Genomic DNA, 15637 nt, shown 5'->3' with positions numbered 1-15637 from the left:
AACAAGACATCCACAAACACGGAGCAAAGCGCTTGGTGCTCAGAGCTCTTCAGTTCTGGCTCTTGCAAGATTCCGTTTAGATCCAAGCTGTGCGCTGCTATAGCTGCTTGGAAAAGCTTCAAGTGGTCTCTGCCAAACTCCTGTAATGCAGTCCTGAATCCATCCCTTTCTTTTTTTCTTTTTTTTAGTTTATCCTTTTCCATTTCACAAGTGGCCGACTGATTGCCCACATCTCAGAGGGAAAGGGCAAGGCTGCTCCATCCTCTATATGTGAATAATCCCATGACTGATAGGCTGACACCATGGGGAGCCAAATGCTTTCTTCTGCCTTCCTACCTCCTCCTCTGCCCAGTGGGCAAGAAAAGCTTCACCTCATGGTGTCTCCAAACCCAAGGGTTGGAGAGACTTGCAGTGAGCTCACCCACTTCATCACTATAGCTTAAATATTAAACTTGGGCAAAAATCACCTTTTCAGCCAGCCCTTTCTCACGCTAAGCCACTGCCAGTGGATTGTCAAAAGGGAAGTAGCAGCACTGTGTGCAAATCTGGAAGAAAAAAGAGAATGGAAGAGGAGACAAATTGCTTTTTCTGTATGGTGCAGAGCCAGTCCAATGGCTGCTCTTGGGTCTCTTATGGGTTGCAGTTCAAGAGCATCTTTCCTTCCTTCCTTCCTTCCTTCCTTCCTTCCTTCCTTCCTTCCTTCCTTCCTTCCTTCCTTCCTTCCTTCCTTCCTCCTTCCCTTCCCTTCCCTTCCCTTCCCTTCCCTTCCCTTCCCTTCCCTTCCCTTCCCTTCCCTTCCCTTCCCTTCCCTTCCCTTCCCTTCCCCTTCCCCTTCCCCTTCCCCTTCCCCTTCCCCTTCAGTTCAGAGGTTTTTGTTATTAGATGAGATCTACCATCTTATTCCCCAGCTCAGAGTAATCCTGAAAAGAAGGATCAAGAGTTCCTCAAACATCTGCTCCCTCCAAGGTCTGATCAATAGTATCCAGGTCCTCTCTGAGACATTTTCTTAAAAGTGTCAGGCAATGGGTTCTCCAATGCGCCATCTTTTCTTCTGTTTGGACCAGCTATGGGCCTGGAAAATATTCTCCAGCTTCTGATCTGAATCTTCCTTGTTTCTGTTCATTACATTTTGTCACATCCTCAGTAGCCATGGTGAACAATTAATTATAATCCTCCTCAGACCAACCATTGTCAGGGTGGCATCTTCCCACTTCCTTGTTTTCCCCCTTCTAAATCAACTCATTTCTTTTGGCTTTGCCTCTTAGATACTGTTTCCTGAGCTTGTTATCCTCAATGTATCCGTAATGTGTGTTTTTGGTGAAAAATAACCTCCCAGCTTAACTGTGGTGGGACCTGTGTGTTTGTAGCTTGTTTCATCTGGGTCCTGGTACACAGCTGTCCATATCACAGAAACCTTCCTGGATGGTGCTTAGGTTGACTCCCTCATTGGAAAAGCCAAGGACACAGTAAGGGTGAAAACTGGAGTGCCTTTTTAGACTTTTAAAATCAGTCCTTCCAGATGGTCCTAGGAACAGTAAAAGGTAGACACGGGGGTCTCAGCTGTGCTCAGGGCTCTACACCATGTTCAGAAAGGACAGTTTTCTACCTGGTATGGCCAATCTTGCAGGTCCTTGCTTCTGCCTTAACATTAGCTTTTAAAATAAAATAGCAGGAAATAAAACCTCAGGACACAAGCAGGCAAAACAGTTGGTGGCCTTCAGAAACTCTTAGTTCTGCTAAACGGGATACATAGGACAGTGCTTTTCCATAAGTCACAGCATAGCGAATGGGAAATAAAGTCACTCTTGTAAACAAAAAGCACAGTACAGGTGATAAGTATCAGAAAAAATGTTGTAAAAATACAGGCTAATACTTATTTAGTCATTTTCTGTTCTTTGCTTGATTTTCTTCAGCTAAAAGCCGTGATTTTCTCCTCATGAAACCAAAAAAGTCAAGACAGTCTGACAGAGTGACAATGCGTTTTTCTCTGGGAAAAAACTTCAAGATTTGGTCTCTGCTTTATAGGGTGATGACTGTATCCCACTCCTCTGTTGACTTCACTCCAACCTCCCTTTCAGGTACGACAGTTTTGGCCGCCTGACCAACGTGACCTTCCCCACGGGCCAAGTGAGCAGCTTCCGCAGTGACACCGACAGCTCCGTTCATGTCCAGGTGGAAACCTCCAGCAAGGATGATGTTACGATAACAACCAATTTGTCGGCATCGGGAGCCTTCTACACCCTGCTCCAAGGTGAGTTGGGCCACTGTCCCTCTCCCGGCCAAGCTGGACACAATGGATTGTCCATCAGGAAACAGATGATACTGCATCCAGTTCTGGAGTCCTCAGCACAGGACACACATGGACCTGCTGGAGAGGGGCCAGAGGAGCCACAGAAATGATCCGAGGATGGAACAGCTCTGCTGGGAGGACAGTCTGAGAGAGCTGGGATTTTTCAGCCTGGAGTAGAGAAGAGTATGGGGAGACCTTATTGTGGCCTTTCTGTACTTAAAATAGGGCTTATAAGAAAGATGGAGACAGACTTTTTAGTGGGGCCTGTTGTGATGGGACAAGGGGTGATGGTTTTGAACTAAAAGAGGAGAGATTCAGACCAGACATGAGGAAAACATTTTTTAGACTGAGGGCGGTGAGACCCTGGCCCGGGTTGGCCAGAGAGGTGGTGGATGAACCATCCCTGGAGACATCCCAGGCCAGGCTGGACGGGGCTCTGAGCAACCTGAGCTGGTGAAGATGTCCCTGCTCATGGCAGGGGTGGCACTGGATGAGCTGGGAAGGTCCCTTCCAACCCAAACTATTCTATGATTCTGTGATCCTATGATAATCTCAGCACCACAGAGCTCCCCACGTGCAGACCCACACTCACATCTACTCAGCCACATTCCGTAGTGCTGTGGTGGCTCTGCAGCTGTTTTCTGCTTCATTCTCAGCCATCCCCCTTGCCGTGCAGCCCTCATGCAGTACATCATTACCATTATTGTTATAACAAAAAAGGTTGCATAAATCTAGCTGTGCTTCCAGCTGACCCCTTTGCTTTGTTCTCTTAATGGCTGTAACTTAAGAGTTACTCTCCTCCTGGAACAGGCTTCCAGCTGGTTGCTGGAGAGCTCTTTAATTGTTCACTGGTTGTTCAAACATTCACAAGGTAGCATCCAGAAAAGTGACCATACCTGTCCTCAAAAAGGGCTACGTTTGAGCTAAAAGGCTTGTGTGGAAAGGCGCAAAGGAGGAATGGAGAGTTGGTCAGCTGGGGTAGGACTGGTGGGACTCGTTTGTGGCTGTTAGAAATAAGCACAGTTCTGCCAGTGATGGTAAGGTGGGCAAGTGGACAATGGATGAGGTGGAGGAAAAGGTGTTGAAGTGGGAAGAAAAAGAAAAATAAATAGCAGGGAATCACTGTGCTGACATACTGGTAGGGGAAGAAGTTGTGCAGAACCTGGATCTCCAGGATCTGAAGGCTGAAACCTCCTTGGAGTCAGGGTGAGCCATCACTACTGTTCCCTGGGGCTTGGAAAAAGGCAAGGGACTTTCAGACTCTTTGCTTTCTTCACTTCCCAGCTCTCTTTCACCCTTAGTCTGTGCCTGATGGCAATGGGGTGTCAAACACCATTTCCCCTTGTGAGGAACAAAGTGCTCCGAGTGAGATCAACGTGTTCCAGAGTCACATTTGTTCCCATGTCTCTGGGACACACATTTCATTCCCTCTCCCTATAAAGGAAGTGCCCACTGTGCCTGAACTCTGCCTTACCTTCCTCTGCCAGCCTCTTCAAGCCGTCCTCAACTGTTCCTGTGGAGAAACACAATGACTTTCTTATTCTTTCCTTCAGCCTGCAAAGCAGATCCAACCTACCCCACCCCATCCCAGCCGCTCTCATTGAGACGTCTGGCAAATGCACAGACAGGAGGTTGGCTTCACCTCAAGAGCCTAATTAAGCAATAGAGCCCACTGTTGGGGGCCCTTTAGTGAGATAATTGACTGGGATGTGATTTATACACCCAGAGCTGAAGGCACAGTTACATAATGGTGCCACAGTCAATTATCTCATGGTGCTGCCCTCCAGCACAGGGCACTTTTGCCATTAGGATATTCACTATTCCAAACAGCTTAACCATCTTCAGAAGTATAAAATTACGAAACTGTTTGGATCTGAAGAAACGCCCTTATCTCAAAATGAAGATCTAGATAATGTTAGAGCAGACGTGCCCTGTGACCTGCTAAGAGTGGCTTTCCCGTGGGCATTAGGGACTGTGAATTCCCAAACTGAGCTATTTGTTCATGGCCAGCACTGTAGAAACTGAAATAAGGAGTTGCCCACGGATGTACTGAGCACAGCTGACATGTAATTTGCCGTCCAAGTGCCTCTCCAGTGGATGGAGCTGGAGCTGTTCTCAAGGTCTGTGAGTGTCTCGCCTGCTCCGTTGACCTCCAGGGAAAATGCAAATGGCAGATTCCCTTTGCATGAGAGGTTCTCCTGAGTTTTCCTTCAGGACTTCTGGCCAGCTTTCACAAAGCCTTGATGAACCTTTCAAGAAACCTGGATCACACTGTGAACAGCTGAGGTCTGAGAAGGCATTTTCAGAAGGTTACAGATAGCTGAATTTAGGAGCCTCTACAGCTAACAGGCACCTCAGGCCCTCTGACGGATTTTGTCTTCTGGTTTAATGACATTTGTTCAAGGCCAAAATAGGGCACTAGTGCCCTGGAGCCAAAGCAGCATAGAATACAGCATCCAATGGGCCTTGGGTTTCATGTAGCCCTTGAGAAAGGTCTTCCAAAACCAAGGAAAAGTCTTCTCTTGGGAAAATGTTGGAAGTGGAGGATTTACATTCCACACACTGTAGCACACCACTGGTGACAATATACTGTAACCCTTCGGTCGTGCTTGTGTGACACAAAGGGAACATCACCTGTCCAGTGAATTTCACAGAGAGCTTCAAGCTTTCCCGTGCTTCCTGATGAAGGATGGAGGAGAGAGGGATATATTAGCTGTGCAGTGGTACTTCACTGATTTGATTTAAAGTGGATCTCCACCACTTTCTCACAGGACCAAGCATCTAAGAAAGAAAGTGTGACAGCCACCTGACCATTCCCCTCCTCTCCATTTGCAGAATCAAGCTTGAGGTGTCCATGGGCTTGATCCTGCTGGAGTCTATGTCAAAAGACCATCACAGTATCACAGTATGTTTGGGATTGGAAGGGACCTCAAAAGATCATCTAGTCCAATCCCCCTGCTGGAGCAGGAACGCCTAGGTGAGGTCGCACAGGAACATGTCCAGGCGGGTTTTGAATGTCTCCAGAGAAGGAGACTCCACAACCTCCCTGGGCAGCCTGTTCCAGTGTCTGTCACCCTCACTGAGAAGAAGTTTCTTCTCAAATTTAAGCGGAACCTCTTGTGTTCCAGCTTGATCCCATCAGCTTAAGTAGTCCGTGGTACAACTAAAATACTTGGATCTGCTCTGTGGGTCAGTTCTGTATGTTTATAGTGGCAAAATCCAGTGCCACAGTGTTTTACACCATCACTGCTGGGTACAGTAAGCTGAGTTGTGATCCTGCTGAGATCAGCGTGGCAAGACTCCAGCTGGCTACAACAGGAGCAGGATCAGACTTACAATAAAAAAAAAAAAGACCAATTGATGTCAGGTTTCCTTTCCTAATTATACCAACCGGTACTCTTTGCTGATCTATGTCATCCAGACAAGAGATGATAATTTCGTTGTGACCTTGTTTCCTGCTGAGCTATGGCAGAGCAACTAGTGAACAAAACCCAACTTGCCTCAGAACGGAAAAACAATTGACATGAATTTTTAATGGATGTCTTTATTCACAATTATGTATTTATGGCAGCCTGGGAGACAGAAATGGTAATATTTTCCAGTTTTTGAGGAGCTTTAGATAAAGCAGTCTTTGATTAATGTGCTTTTAAAGCCAGTCTGCACTGGCACTGAGTCGAAGGGTAAGAAAGCAAGTCTCGTGTTTTCTTATCCTTCATGAGCTCCTCCCTGCAGACATCAATGCCAGCTGGAGATTCCAAGGATGAGGTTTTAGCCTGCCCAGCTCCTGAAGGATATGGAAGGGATATTGCTCTTCTCTTCCACTCCTGAACTCCTAAATCCTGGCCTCAAAATCTGCTGATCCTTTAGGAGCAAGTCGAGGCCAGACATACAGAGATGTGTGGGAGCTTAGTGCCTCTGCTTTCTCTCCAAACATGAGGTCTTGGGTCTCCTCCTGAAAGCTTTCACAAGTTGAGGGGTTGGGCTGTTGTTTGGGGAACTGGTGAGCATTAACTCGCTGTGCAATTTCCTGCAACTTGTGAGATGCCAAATAAGCTGGAGAAAGTAGTTGGGCCTACTTTTCATATATTGTGGTGAAACTGGGATCTTTAAGATATAAAAGCATGGAAAATTTTCAGCTGGATTGCAGTTTAAAACAAATATCTCACCACCCAGTGTTTTAGTCTAGAGGAAGAGGTTTGAACCTGGGTCCTTTGCTAGGATATTATGCAGCTCTTCCACTGGTGCCCTTTTTAACCTGTGTGAGACTTTTCTGCAAGACTTTGAAGTGCAGAATCTCATCACAATGAAAAAGAGATCACCCTTCTTTACTTTCACTGATTCACCTGGCTGAACATGAGCCAGCGTGTGCCCAGGTGGCCAAAAGGCCACCAGCATCTTGGCTGGTACCAGCACTGGTGTGGCCAGCAGGCCCAGGGCAGTGACCGTCCCTGTGCTGGCACTGGAGAGGCCAAACCTTGAATCCTGGGGGCAATTTTGGGCCCCTCATGCCAAGAAAGGGCTTGAGATGCTGGAGCGAGTTGAGAGAAGGGAACGGAGCTGGGGAAGGGGCTGGAGCACAAGTGTGATGGGAGCGGCTGAGGGACCTGGGGGGTTCAGCTGGAGAACAGGAGCTGAAGGGAGACCTTCTGATCTCTGAACTGCCTGAAAGGAGCTTGGAGCCGGGGGGGGTCGGGCTCTGCTCCCAAGGAATAAGAGATAGGACCAGAGGAAACAACCTCAAGTTGCACCAGGGGAGGTTGAGGTTGGATCTTGGGAACAGTTTCTTCCCCAAAGGGCTGTCAGGCATTGGAACAGGCTGCCCAGGGCAGTGGTGGAGTCACCATCCCTGGAGGGGTTGAACAGACCTTTAGATGAGGTTTTTAGGGATCTTGTGGGTCTCTTCCAACCAAAATTATTCTGTGATTAAACAAGATTTTGCTTACTGTGTGTGGGACAGTGCATTTGGTTACAACCACCAGAAATGCTGATGAAGCCTGGGTAAGGGAGAAAATGAAAACCTGGAGCTGTATCATTGGACAGCCCGTTGAAACGATCTCTTTTCTGTCTTCAGACCAAGTCCGAAACAGCTACTACATCGGCGCTGACGGCTCTCTCAGACTGATGCTCGCCAACGGCATGGAGGTGGCCCTGCAGACCGAGCCGCACCTGCTGGCTGGCACCGTCAACCCCACGGTGGGCAAGAGGAATGTCACCCTGCCCATCGACAACGGCCTCAATCTCGTGGAGTGGAGGCAGAGGAAGGAGCAAGCGAGAGGGCAGGTCACCGTCTTTGGACGTCGGCTGAGGGTAAGTGAGCAGTGAGAGCAGTTTTGGACTCCTCATCAGTCTTCAACCTCATGACAGAAAGGGACGGGGCTGATTTGTATCATCTGCAATAGAGACGAGTCTGCAGGACAGAGAACGAGCTGTTCATCCTCAGTGATGCAACCTTTATGACTTGAATATATCCTTATACGTCTCCTTATGTGCTGACATTCTCTTAGCCATCACAGGTGGCATTGCTGATTTCTCTACAAGTCTTCTGCATCACTGGGAATGTGTGACCTCTCATCAGACACTGCAGGTTTAACCACCATGTCAGGTTGTTTAAGCAAGGAAAGGATGATCATAACTATAAAATACTGCACCAGTTAGTACAGGTATTTTCTACCTGTGCTGCTGGCACTAACAGACCTGAGCACCAAAATCTTTGTAAGCATATGAGAACAGGCTGAGGGAGCTGGGGTTGTGCAGCCTGGAGAAGGCTCTGGGGAGACCTTATTGCGGCCTTTCAGTACCAAACAGGGACCTACAAAAAAGCTGGAGAGGGACTTTATAGGTCCCAGGACAAAGGGTTATGGCTTTAACCTGAAAGAGAGGAGATTTAGATTAGATATAAGGAAGAAATTCTTCCCCATGAGGGTGGTGAGGCACAGGAACAGGCTGCCCAGAGAAGTTGTGCATGCCCCATCCCTGGAAGTGTTCAAGGTCAGGCTGGATGGGACTTTGAGCAACCTGGTCTAGTGGAAGGTGTCCCTGCTCATGTCAGGGGGGTTGGAACTAGATAACCTTTAAGGTCCCTTTCAAACCATTCTCTGATTCTATGATTATCGTTCAATGGGCAGCCTCAGAAAAATCTCTTGATTCCTGAAACTTGTTAATCTGTTAAACCTGTTGAAGAGCTCACAGAGCATTTCATCGCAATTGCCTTTGTTCCCCAAAATGAAGTGTTATAAACTGCTCCAACCTGACAGCCGTCCCTCCTCCAGGAGCATGTAGTCCTTTCTGTGCTCGAGACTGATGTATTTTGAAAACATTGTTCCACACAATGCACCGCAGACTTGTCAGGGCTGTTTAAAGATCTTGCCCAACAAGCCTGTAATTCCTCTGCTAACTTCTGGCAAGGCTGGTAATTTGTAACAGCGAGTCCTGGGCAATCACCCTGCACCTTGCTAGTCTCCGAGTCACGGGCTGATGAGCTGTTCCTGGGAAGCTGCTCAGCACCTGGCATGTTCAGACCCTCTGAGACAAACACTTAGTGCTGCCTAATGCCACCACAGCAAAAGGGCAGCAGCTATTTGTTCGCACTTCAGCTTTGCAGGAGATATTAATGTTCTGGTTTCAGAATAAGTGTTTCCCAGCCTTTGCTCTTCACCTCTCCCTGTTCCCTGCAACACAACCCTGCCACCTTGGTGTGATTTCTCCCATCTCTCCTCACTCACACTTGTCAACTATTGCTGTTCAACCTCCCTAAAACAGCTTCTGCTCTTTTCCTCTTGCCTTGATACCCTCTTATTTCGGTATCAGGAAAAAAGCTGAAAACCGCAGTGAAAGCTAAAGCTGCTCCTTCAGTAGGAACTGCTGTACCTCTGCAGATCGGTTGGCATCACCCTTCTTGTTTGGTTTGTCTTGGGGTTTTGATTTTATTTTATTTTATTTTAATAACCAGCAAAATTATCAGGTCTTTCTCTGAAAGGAGAGAGCCTTCTGAAATCTGCAGCTGTGTCACAGCTATTGGGTGTTCAAAGCAGTTTCCACTCATTTAGCCACAGCTCAGCTGCCCGTGTCAGTTTTATATCCCAGAATTTTCACAGTAGATTGAAATGCAGAATGTGTCTTTGTTTTATATTCTGCTGCATTTGGAAAAACACTTGCAAAATGAGCTTTCAGGCTGGTCACTTGTGTCCCCATAAATCTGCCAGCATTTATTCACATTTTGAGCCTATTGGGGCCCTTCTGGTGAAGCAGGAGATCATCTTACATGGTTGAAGGGCTCAGTTGTGGCTGTGTTCAGGGGTTCAAAGTAGCTGAGGGTGTACAAGAGGTTTTAAGCTGCCTGTTTGTACCTGCATGGTAGCATCTGCACCCCTAAGACATAGACCTGCGAGGTGCTAATTGCCTCCCTGAGGATTGCCCGGCATTTTAACATATTCTGTGTGTCATGTTCTCCTCTTCCCTCGTACCAGTAATTGCTGCTTTCCCTGGCAAGGGAGAAGCTCAAGGAAGTTAAGTTCAAAATGTTTTTGTTGGTTTGGGGAAATGTTATCATTTTCTGCCATATGTGAACAAATCACTGCCTTCCTCCTCCCCTCACCCCACTGCTCGCATGAGACAGCAGTGAAGACATGATGCTCCATGGAGAAGGAGCAATCCCAGAGAGGCTGCAGAATCACTCCATAAAGCCTTCGGGATGAGGAGAACAGGATCTGACCAATGTAAAAGAGGGAGTTGCCTAAAAACAGCATCTTCCTGCTGCCATCACATGCATCTGCATGGTTTTGGTGGCCCTTCCTCCCATGGTTGCAGGGTGTCCCTGGGGACTGACAATCTGTTGCCTTGAGCTCGACCAGCTCCCAGCATGATGAGGCTGGTTCCACAGCTGCCTCCCTCCCTCAGGATAGACATGAGGAAGAAAGTTTTTACAATGAGGATGGTGAGAGCCTGTCCCAGGTTGGCCAGAGAGGTGGTGGATGAACCATCCCTGGAGACATCCCAGGCCAGGCTGGACGGGGCTCTGAGCAACCTGAGCTGGTGAAGATGTCCCTGCTCATGGCAGGAGTGGCACTGGATGAGCTTGGAAGGTCCCTTCCAACCCAAACTATTCTATGTTTCTGTGAAATAATACAATGCACATGTTTCTTTATTGCAGGGATAAGGCACAAGGCAGGGACTTCTGCCATGGATGAAGGGAGAGAAGCCAACCCTGATGCCTTTTCCCCAGTCTCCTCAGTGCCAACCTAGTTCTGCACTTGGCCAGGCAACAGTAAAGCAGCACAAACACGTTAAAGCAGCACAAATATGTTAAAGCAGCCTCCTTCCCTTCTCTTGTACCACACACCCCATGGAAAGTTGTGATGCTCTGTTCCACCCACCCAGTGGTGAGATATTTCCACAACTTGGCTGGCTACGAATTCAACCCATCACTGGCCTACAGCAACACAGGCTCCATCTGCAGTGAGAGCATTAAGTAAATTCTGCTCCAAGGAACAGAGCTCCTTCTTTCTGTTTGCCTTTTATTTTTTTTAATCAAACTTGAGTTTTTCAATAAAGAAGGATGTAAAATAATCTCTGAGAGGGGAGCAGAAAGGACAGCCAAAAGAGACAGAGCTGCTGGCTCAGCTTTTGTATTTATTTAACCATGGAAACTGCCATTGTAATTCACTTTGTTTTTCCCAAGACCTTGGCAGCAGGTTAAAGGTGGCATTGAGACCAAGTGTCCCAGACAATCCCCAGAACCAGCAGGACCACAGAGGTCTCCTGGGATATACTGCTAACCATTCCTAATATGTTGACTAACGAGGACAGTCCAGCATCATCTCCACAATTCCTGCAAGGTGTCGAGGTCTGGATATGGTCACCCCAACGGTTTTAGCAATTCACTGGGGAAATTGCTTTGTAGGAGGCCATTTATCACATGGATGTTGTTCGTTTCTGGAGTTCTCATTGCCGAAGTATTGTTTGCCTTCCTCTGCTGAAGGTTACCGGAGTGTTTTCATGAGAAATCTTCCCCTTTCATTCTCTTGTTCTCCTGGAGGGGTCAATGGATGTTTCTTAATTATAATTTAAGATAAAGGAGTTAGATAGGAAGCATTGGAGAAATCAGAGATGGTGGCGTGTTTATGTTCTTGCTTTCCCAGAGCAAGCTAAAGGATTGAATAAAGTACTGTGGAGTTTGGGGTTAAATTTAGTCTCTCACACATTGTAGAGAGGAGGTCGAATACACTGTGGATTTAAATTTACCCTCCCTCAGTTCTGTGCTGATCACAACTGTTGTTGAACGCTCTGAGAGGCAAAAGCTTTTTTCAGGAATTTTTCAGACCCTGTTCCAGGATAAATACTCCTGGATGTAGGATGGCACCTTATTTAGTTGCTCACCATAAAACACAGTTATTGGACTGAAGCCTGCAGCCCTGTCAGTGCTTCTCCGGAAAATTCACTTCTATTCAAGGCATACCCTTGAACAAGGATGGAAAAAGATTTAGCCCCTGTTCAGAGGCTGTCTGGCAGGGTGGGGTTCACTTTGTCCGTCACCTTGAGGGGTGGCTGTTGGCACCTCAGCGCTTCTCAGAGAGAAGAGAGATTACACTGAGCAGGAGAAAACAAATCATTAAAATAAAAGTGAAAAGGGAGCCTGTTTCCAACTAGTCCTGCAGAAATTGCTTTCCAGAGCACAAGGAGGGTGGAATGACTTAGGGCACCAGTAGTGGGATGCAGAGATTTGGACGGAGCTTACAAGGGATCTGGGATGGGTTATTTGGTCCTTCCAGCGCGGTGCGTGGCACTGCTGCTGGCAGACGGAGCAGGGAGGCCACTTGCAGCCTGGATTCCTGTCCCAGCCCTGGAAGAGCTCTTCCCAGCTCTTCTGGCAGAGACCAGTAGCAGAAGAAGCTGCAGCTGCTGGGCTGGAGCTGCTTTGTGAGTAGATAGAAAGCAAAGATGCTATTCCTTCCTGTTTTTCTGGTTTGCTTTTTTTTTTTGTGCGAGCAATTGTCACTTCTGTTTCTCTATTTATAGCAGCAAGCACCTACAAGATTTCAAATTGCGCTGTTAGTTAGATGTGTGCATCTGTGCTTAGAGTTTTGATACCTTTTTAATTATTTCCCAGCTTGCCTGTTACAGTGGGCTGTTGGCTGATTCCCTCTTTCTCCCATTGCCCATTTACATTCTGTTTTACACACATTTAATTGGAGCATTATCTGCCTTTCCCTGCCACTTCTTTCCTTGAGTCATACCTGTCTTTTAGCATTGTTATTCGTAAGCTGAAAATCATTCTTGTGCTGACCTCTTCTTACATCATCTTCACACTTACATCATGGTACTGATTCCTGCTCTCTCTGGCCACGTGCATCCTCAGCTCAATTCCACATTTTCTCAGCTGTGCTTTTGCCTCTTTCAACCTCAGCTCCTGAGATGGTTTCCTCAGAATTCTGATTTTACAGTGTCCCCATTCTCCAGGTTTCAGCACAAACACCTGCCCAAAACCATTGCAGTGGTCCTACCCTTCCTTCTCCCAGCCCTCCAGGGATGAGGACCCCCTTCTTCATTGGCTCTGTCACATCCTTTCTCTCACATCACTCAAAATACAGAATCACTGAATAGTTTGGGTTGGAAGGGACCTTCAAAGCTCATCCAGTGCCACCCCTGCCGTGAGCAGGGACATCTTCACCAGCTCAGGTTGCTCAGAGCCCCGTCCAGCCTGGCCTGGGATGTCTCCAGGGATGGTTCATCTACCACCTCTCTGGCCAACCTGGGACAGGGTCTCATGACCCTCAGTGTCAAAAATTTCTTCCTCATGTCTGGCCTGAATCTCCCCTTCTTTAGTTTAAAACCATCACCCCTTGTCCTATCGCAACAGGCCCTACTGAAATCTTTCTCCCCATCTTTCTTATCAGCCCCTTTTAAGTACAGAAAGGCCACAATAGGGTCTCCCTGGAGCTTCTCTTCTCCAGGCCGAACACCCCAACTCTCTCAGCTTGTCCTCATAAGACATATAGCAGGAATTCAATCACACACCCTGAAGTAATGTCCAAGACCAGGGCTGAGAACAGTTCTCAGGTCAGGAGTGTTTGCTTTACCCAGAGCAGGACAGGGCAAGATGTTGAACTTGCATCCTGGGAATGCGGGGTTTTTGTCCTTGCTGAGTACTTTGCTGCTGTGGTGATGTGGCTGTTTGAGTCTCCTTGCATGTGTAGCTAAATATGAGTTGTATGACCAGCTCCTTTTCGTATTGCTGTGTGCTACAATCCCTGAATCAAAATGTATTCCTGCTCCTGCCTTTGAAGTAGATACCTTTGATCTTTGGAACGGCAGAGGCAGTGGAGGTAACAGGAGTGTAATTATGCAACACCGAATAACCCCAGGACAATGAAGCTAAAACTCCAGCTCTCACAGAAAAGTTCCTACTCTGTGTAACATCTCCAGTGGTCAAGGCCTCCATATTTCATCTCGGGGGAAAGGCTTGACCTCCAGTGCATGCAGTACAGTCAGTATACTCAGAGAAAAGCTCTGCTTTCCACTACATTGACACAACATCCATCTCTTTTTCTACAAGTATTATCTTTTGATGTGCACGAAAGGAAAAAAACTATATATCCTAGGTTTGACAAGCAGAATACCTTGTAAATATTCCTCACAAGTCTTCATCTTCTGTAGGTCTATAATCACATCTGCTGTAGCAGTCCTAAGCCTGGGTTTGGGATATAAGCAATATTCCTTCACCGTGGCAGTGTTTCAAAAGTATCTTCTGTTTTTCTGCCTCCTCACTGAAGTCAACAGAAGCAACATTAGGAAAACTCTTTGCTTTGAAAATCTTATCCAGAGTCAATGAACAGCTGCAGACGCTCCAGTGTGACCTAAAGAGGTGTTTGGTGAAACGAGGCTACTCTTTTAAACTTAAACTTTTTCCATCTTCTTAATTCTCCATCTCTGTCCTGTAGGTTCACAACAGAAACCTGCTGTCCCTCGACTTTGACCGTGTGACAAGGACAGAGAAAATCTATGATGACCACCGCAAGTTCACACTCCGCATCCTCTATGACCAGGCAGGGAGGCCCAGTCTCTGGTCACCCAGCAGCAGACTGAACGGGGTCAATGTCACCTATTCCCCAGGAGGACACATCGCAGGCATTCAGAGAGGCACGATGTCAGAAAGGATGGAGTACGATCAGTCTGGCAGAATTACATCCAGGATCTTTGCTGATGGCAAATCATGGAGCTACACTTACTTGGAGAAGGTGAGAATCCTCGTTTCGCTCAGAAATGGTGCGTTTGGTGCAAATGGGCTTTAATCCTTTGATTTCAGGACAGCTGCGCTCTGTCACGGAGGCACCCTGAGGTTAGTTTAAGGGACAACAGGGTCCAAAACAACTTTTATTAAACAAGTGAGAAACAGGGTTTTAGCACTCCAAAAGTGACTTAAATACAGGTTTGGATATCAGTTGAGGAAAATTATTAAGGGGCAGTAACTAATATAACGGAAGGTCCACAGTGTGCATGCACGTGGCTTCACCAGAACAATGCCAGAGCCGCCCCTGAGTCCCGGACAGGTACACACTTGCCGGAACACAGTGTGGGATTATTTTAAAGAGATACACATACTTGTAGTGAGTACAGAAAGTGTACACTTGCTGTTGTGCAAGGAAATAATTTTACACGTGCTCGTATTGAGCACGGAAAATACACGTGCAGATGTGCACGGAAAGTATATGTACTCGCAATACTGCGAGGGTTAATTTACTTACACACGTGGCAGCAAGGCAAGCGGAGTCTCAGTCCCAGGGAGTGGGGCGCCATGGCTCCTGGCGGCAGTGGCTAAGCTCGTGCTCCGAGAGACCCGTGACAAAATGGGCTGAGTCTCGACAAGAGTCCCGTTTTTATTGGCTGATCAGATCTGACTGTAGGCATTCCAGAAGCTTCTCTGCACCCCCACACTGGCAGTGGGTGCCCCTGAAGCCTCCAAACATCCCCCACACTGGCCGTGGGCGCCCAGCAGCTCAGTGGCGCCTCAGCACTCCCTTCTCCTAATGGCCCTGGCCAGGGTGTTCTGGGGCCAAACAAAAGAAGCTGTTAGCCTCAAGTAGCAGAGAGAGAGGGAGATGTGCCTACTCCTTCCATACTGAAGGAGGGAGGGGGAGAGAGGGGGGTTTGCATCCTGCCACAGCTCCTTCACATCGCCTGATTAATGGTCCTTATGGTCCAATACTCCTCTTTTGCCTACACTGATGTGCACCTAGTAACTTTGATGCCAAACCATGAAAGAGCAGTTGAAAATAGCCTGAGAAGTTTCTTCCCAGTCACACCAAGAGAATGTCTTAACACTGTGAAGCTTTGGCATTTGATTTTTTAAAC

General features: G+C 47.4%; 1 protein-coding gene across 16 annotated transcripts in view; it reads left to right on the top strand.

Moving 5' to 3' along the window:
* Positions 1-15637, top strand: part of TENM4 (teneurin transmembrane protein 4) — a 1656871-nt gene that overhangs the window by 1623490 nt on the left and 17744 nt on the right. For all 16 annotated transcript variants that reach the window (XM_065029145.1, XM_065029736.1, XM_065029665.1 and 13 more), the window contains 3 exons: positions 2079-2251; positions 7362-7597; positions 14227-14523. In XM_065029145.1, coding sequence (XP_064885217.1) covers positions 2079-2251; positions 7362-7597; positions 14227-14523 — 706 coding nt within the window. The remainder of the gene's footprint in view (positions 1-2078; positions 2252-7361; positions 7598-14226; positions 14524-15637) is intronic.

Source organism: Columba livia, chromosome 1 (genome assembly GCF_036013475.1).
Source record: "Columba livia isolate bColLiv1 breed racing homer chromosome 1, bColLiv1.pat.W.v2, whole genome shotgun sequence".
In the NCBI taxonomy this organism is placed as follows: Eukaryota; Metazoa; Chordata; class Aves; order Columbiformes; family Columbidae; genus Columba; species Columba livia.
Note: the sequence above shows the minus strand (reverse complement) of the source record. Positions and strands in the feature narration are given on the sequence as shown.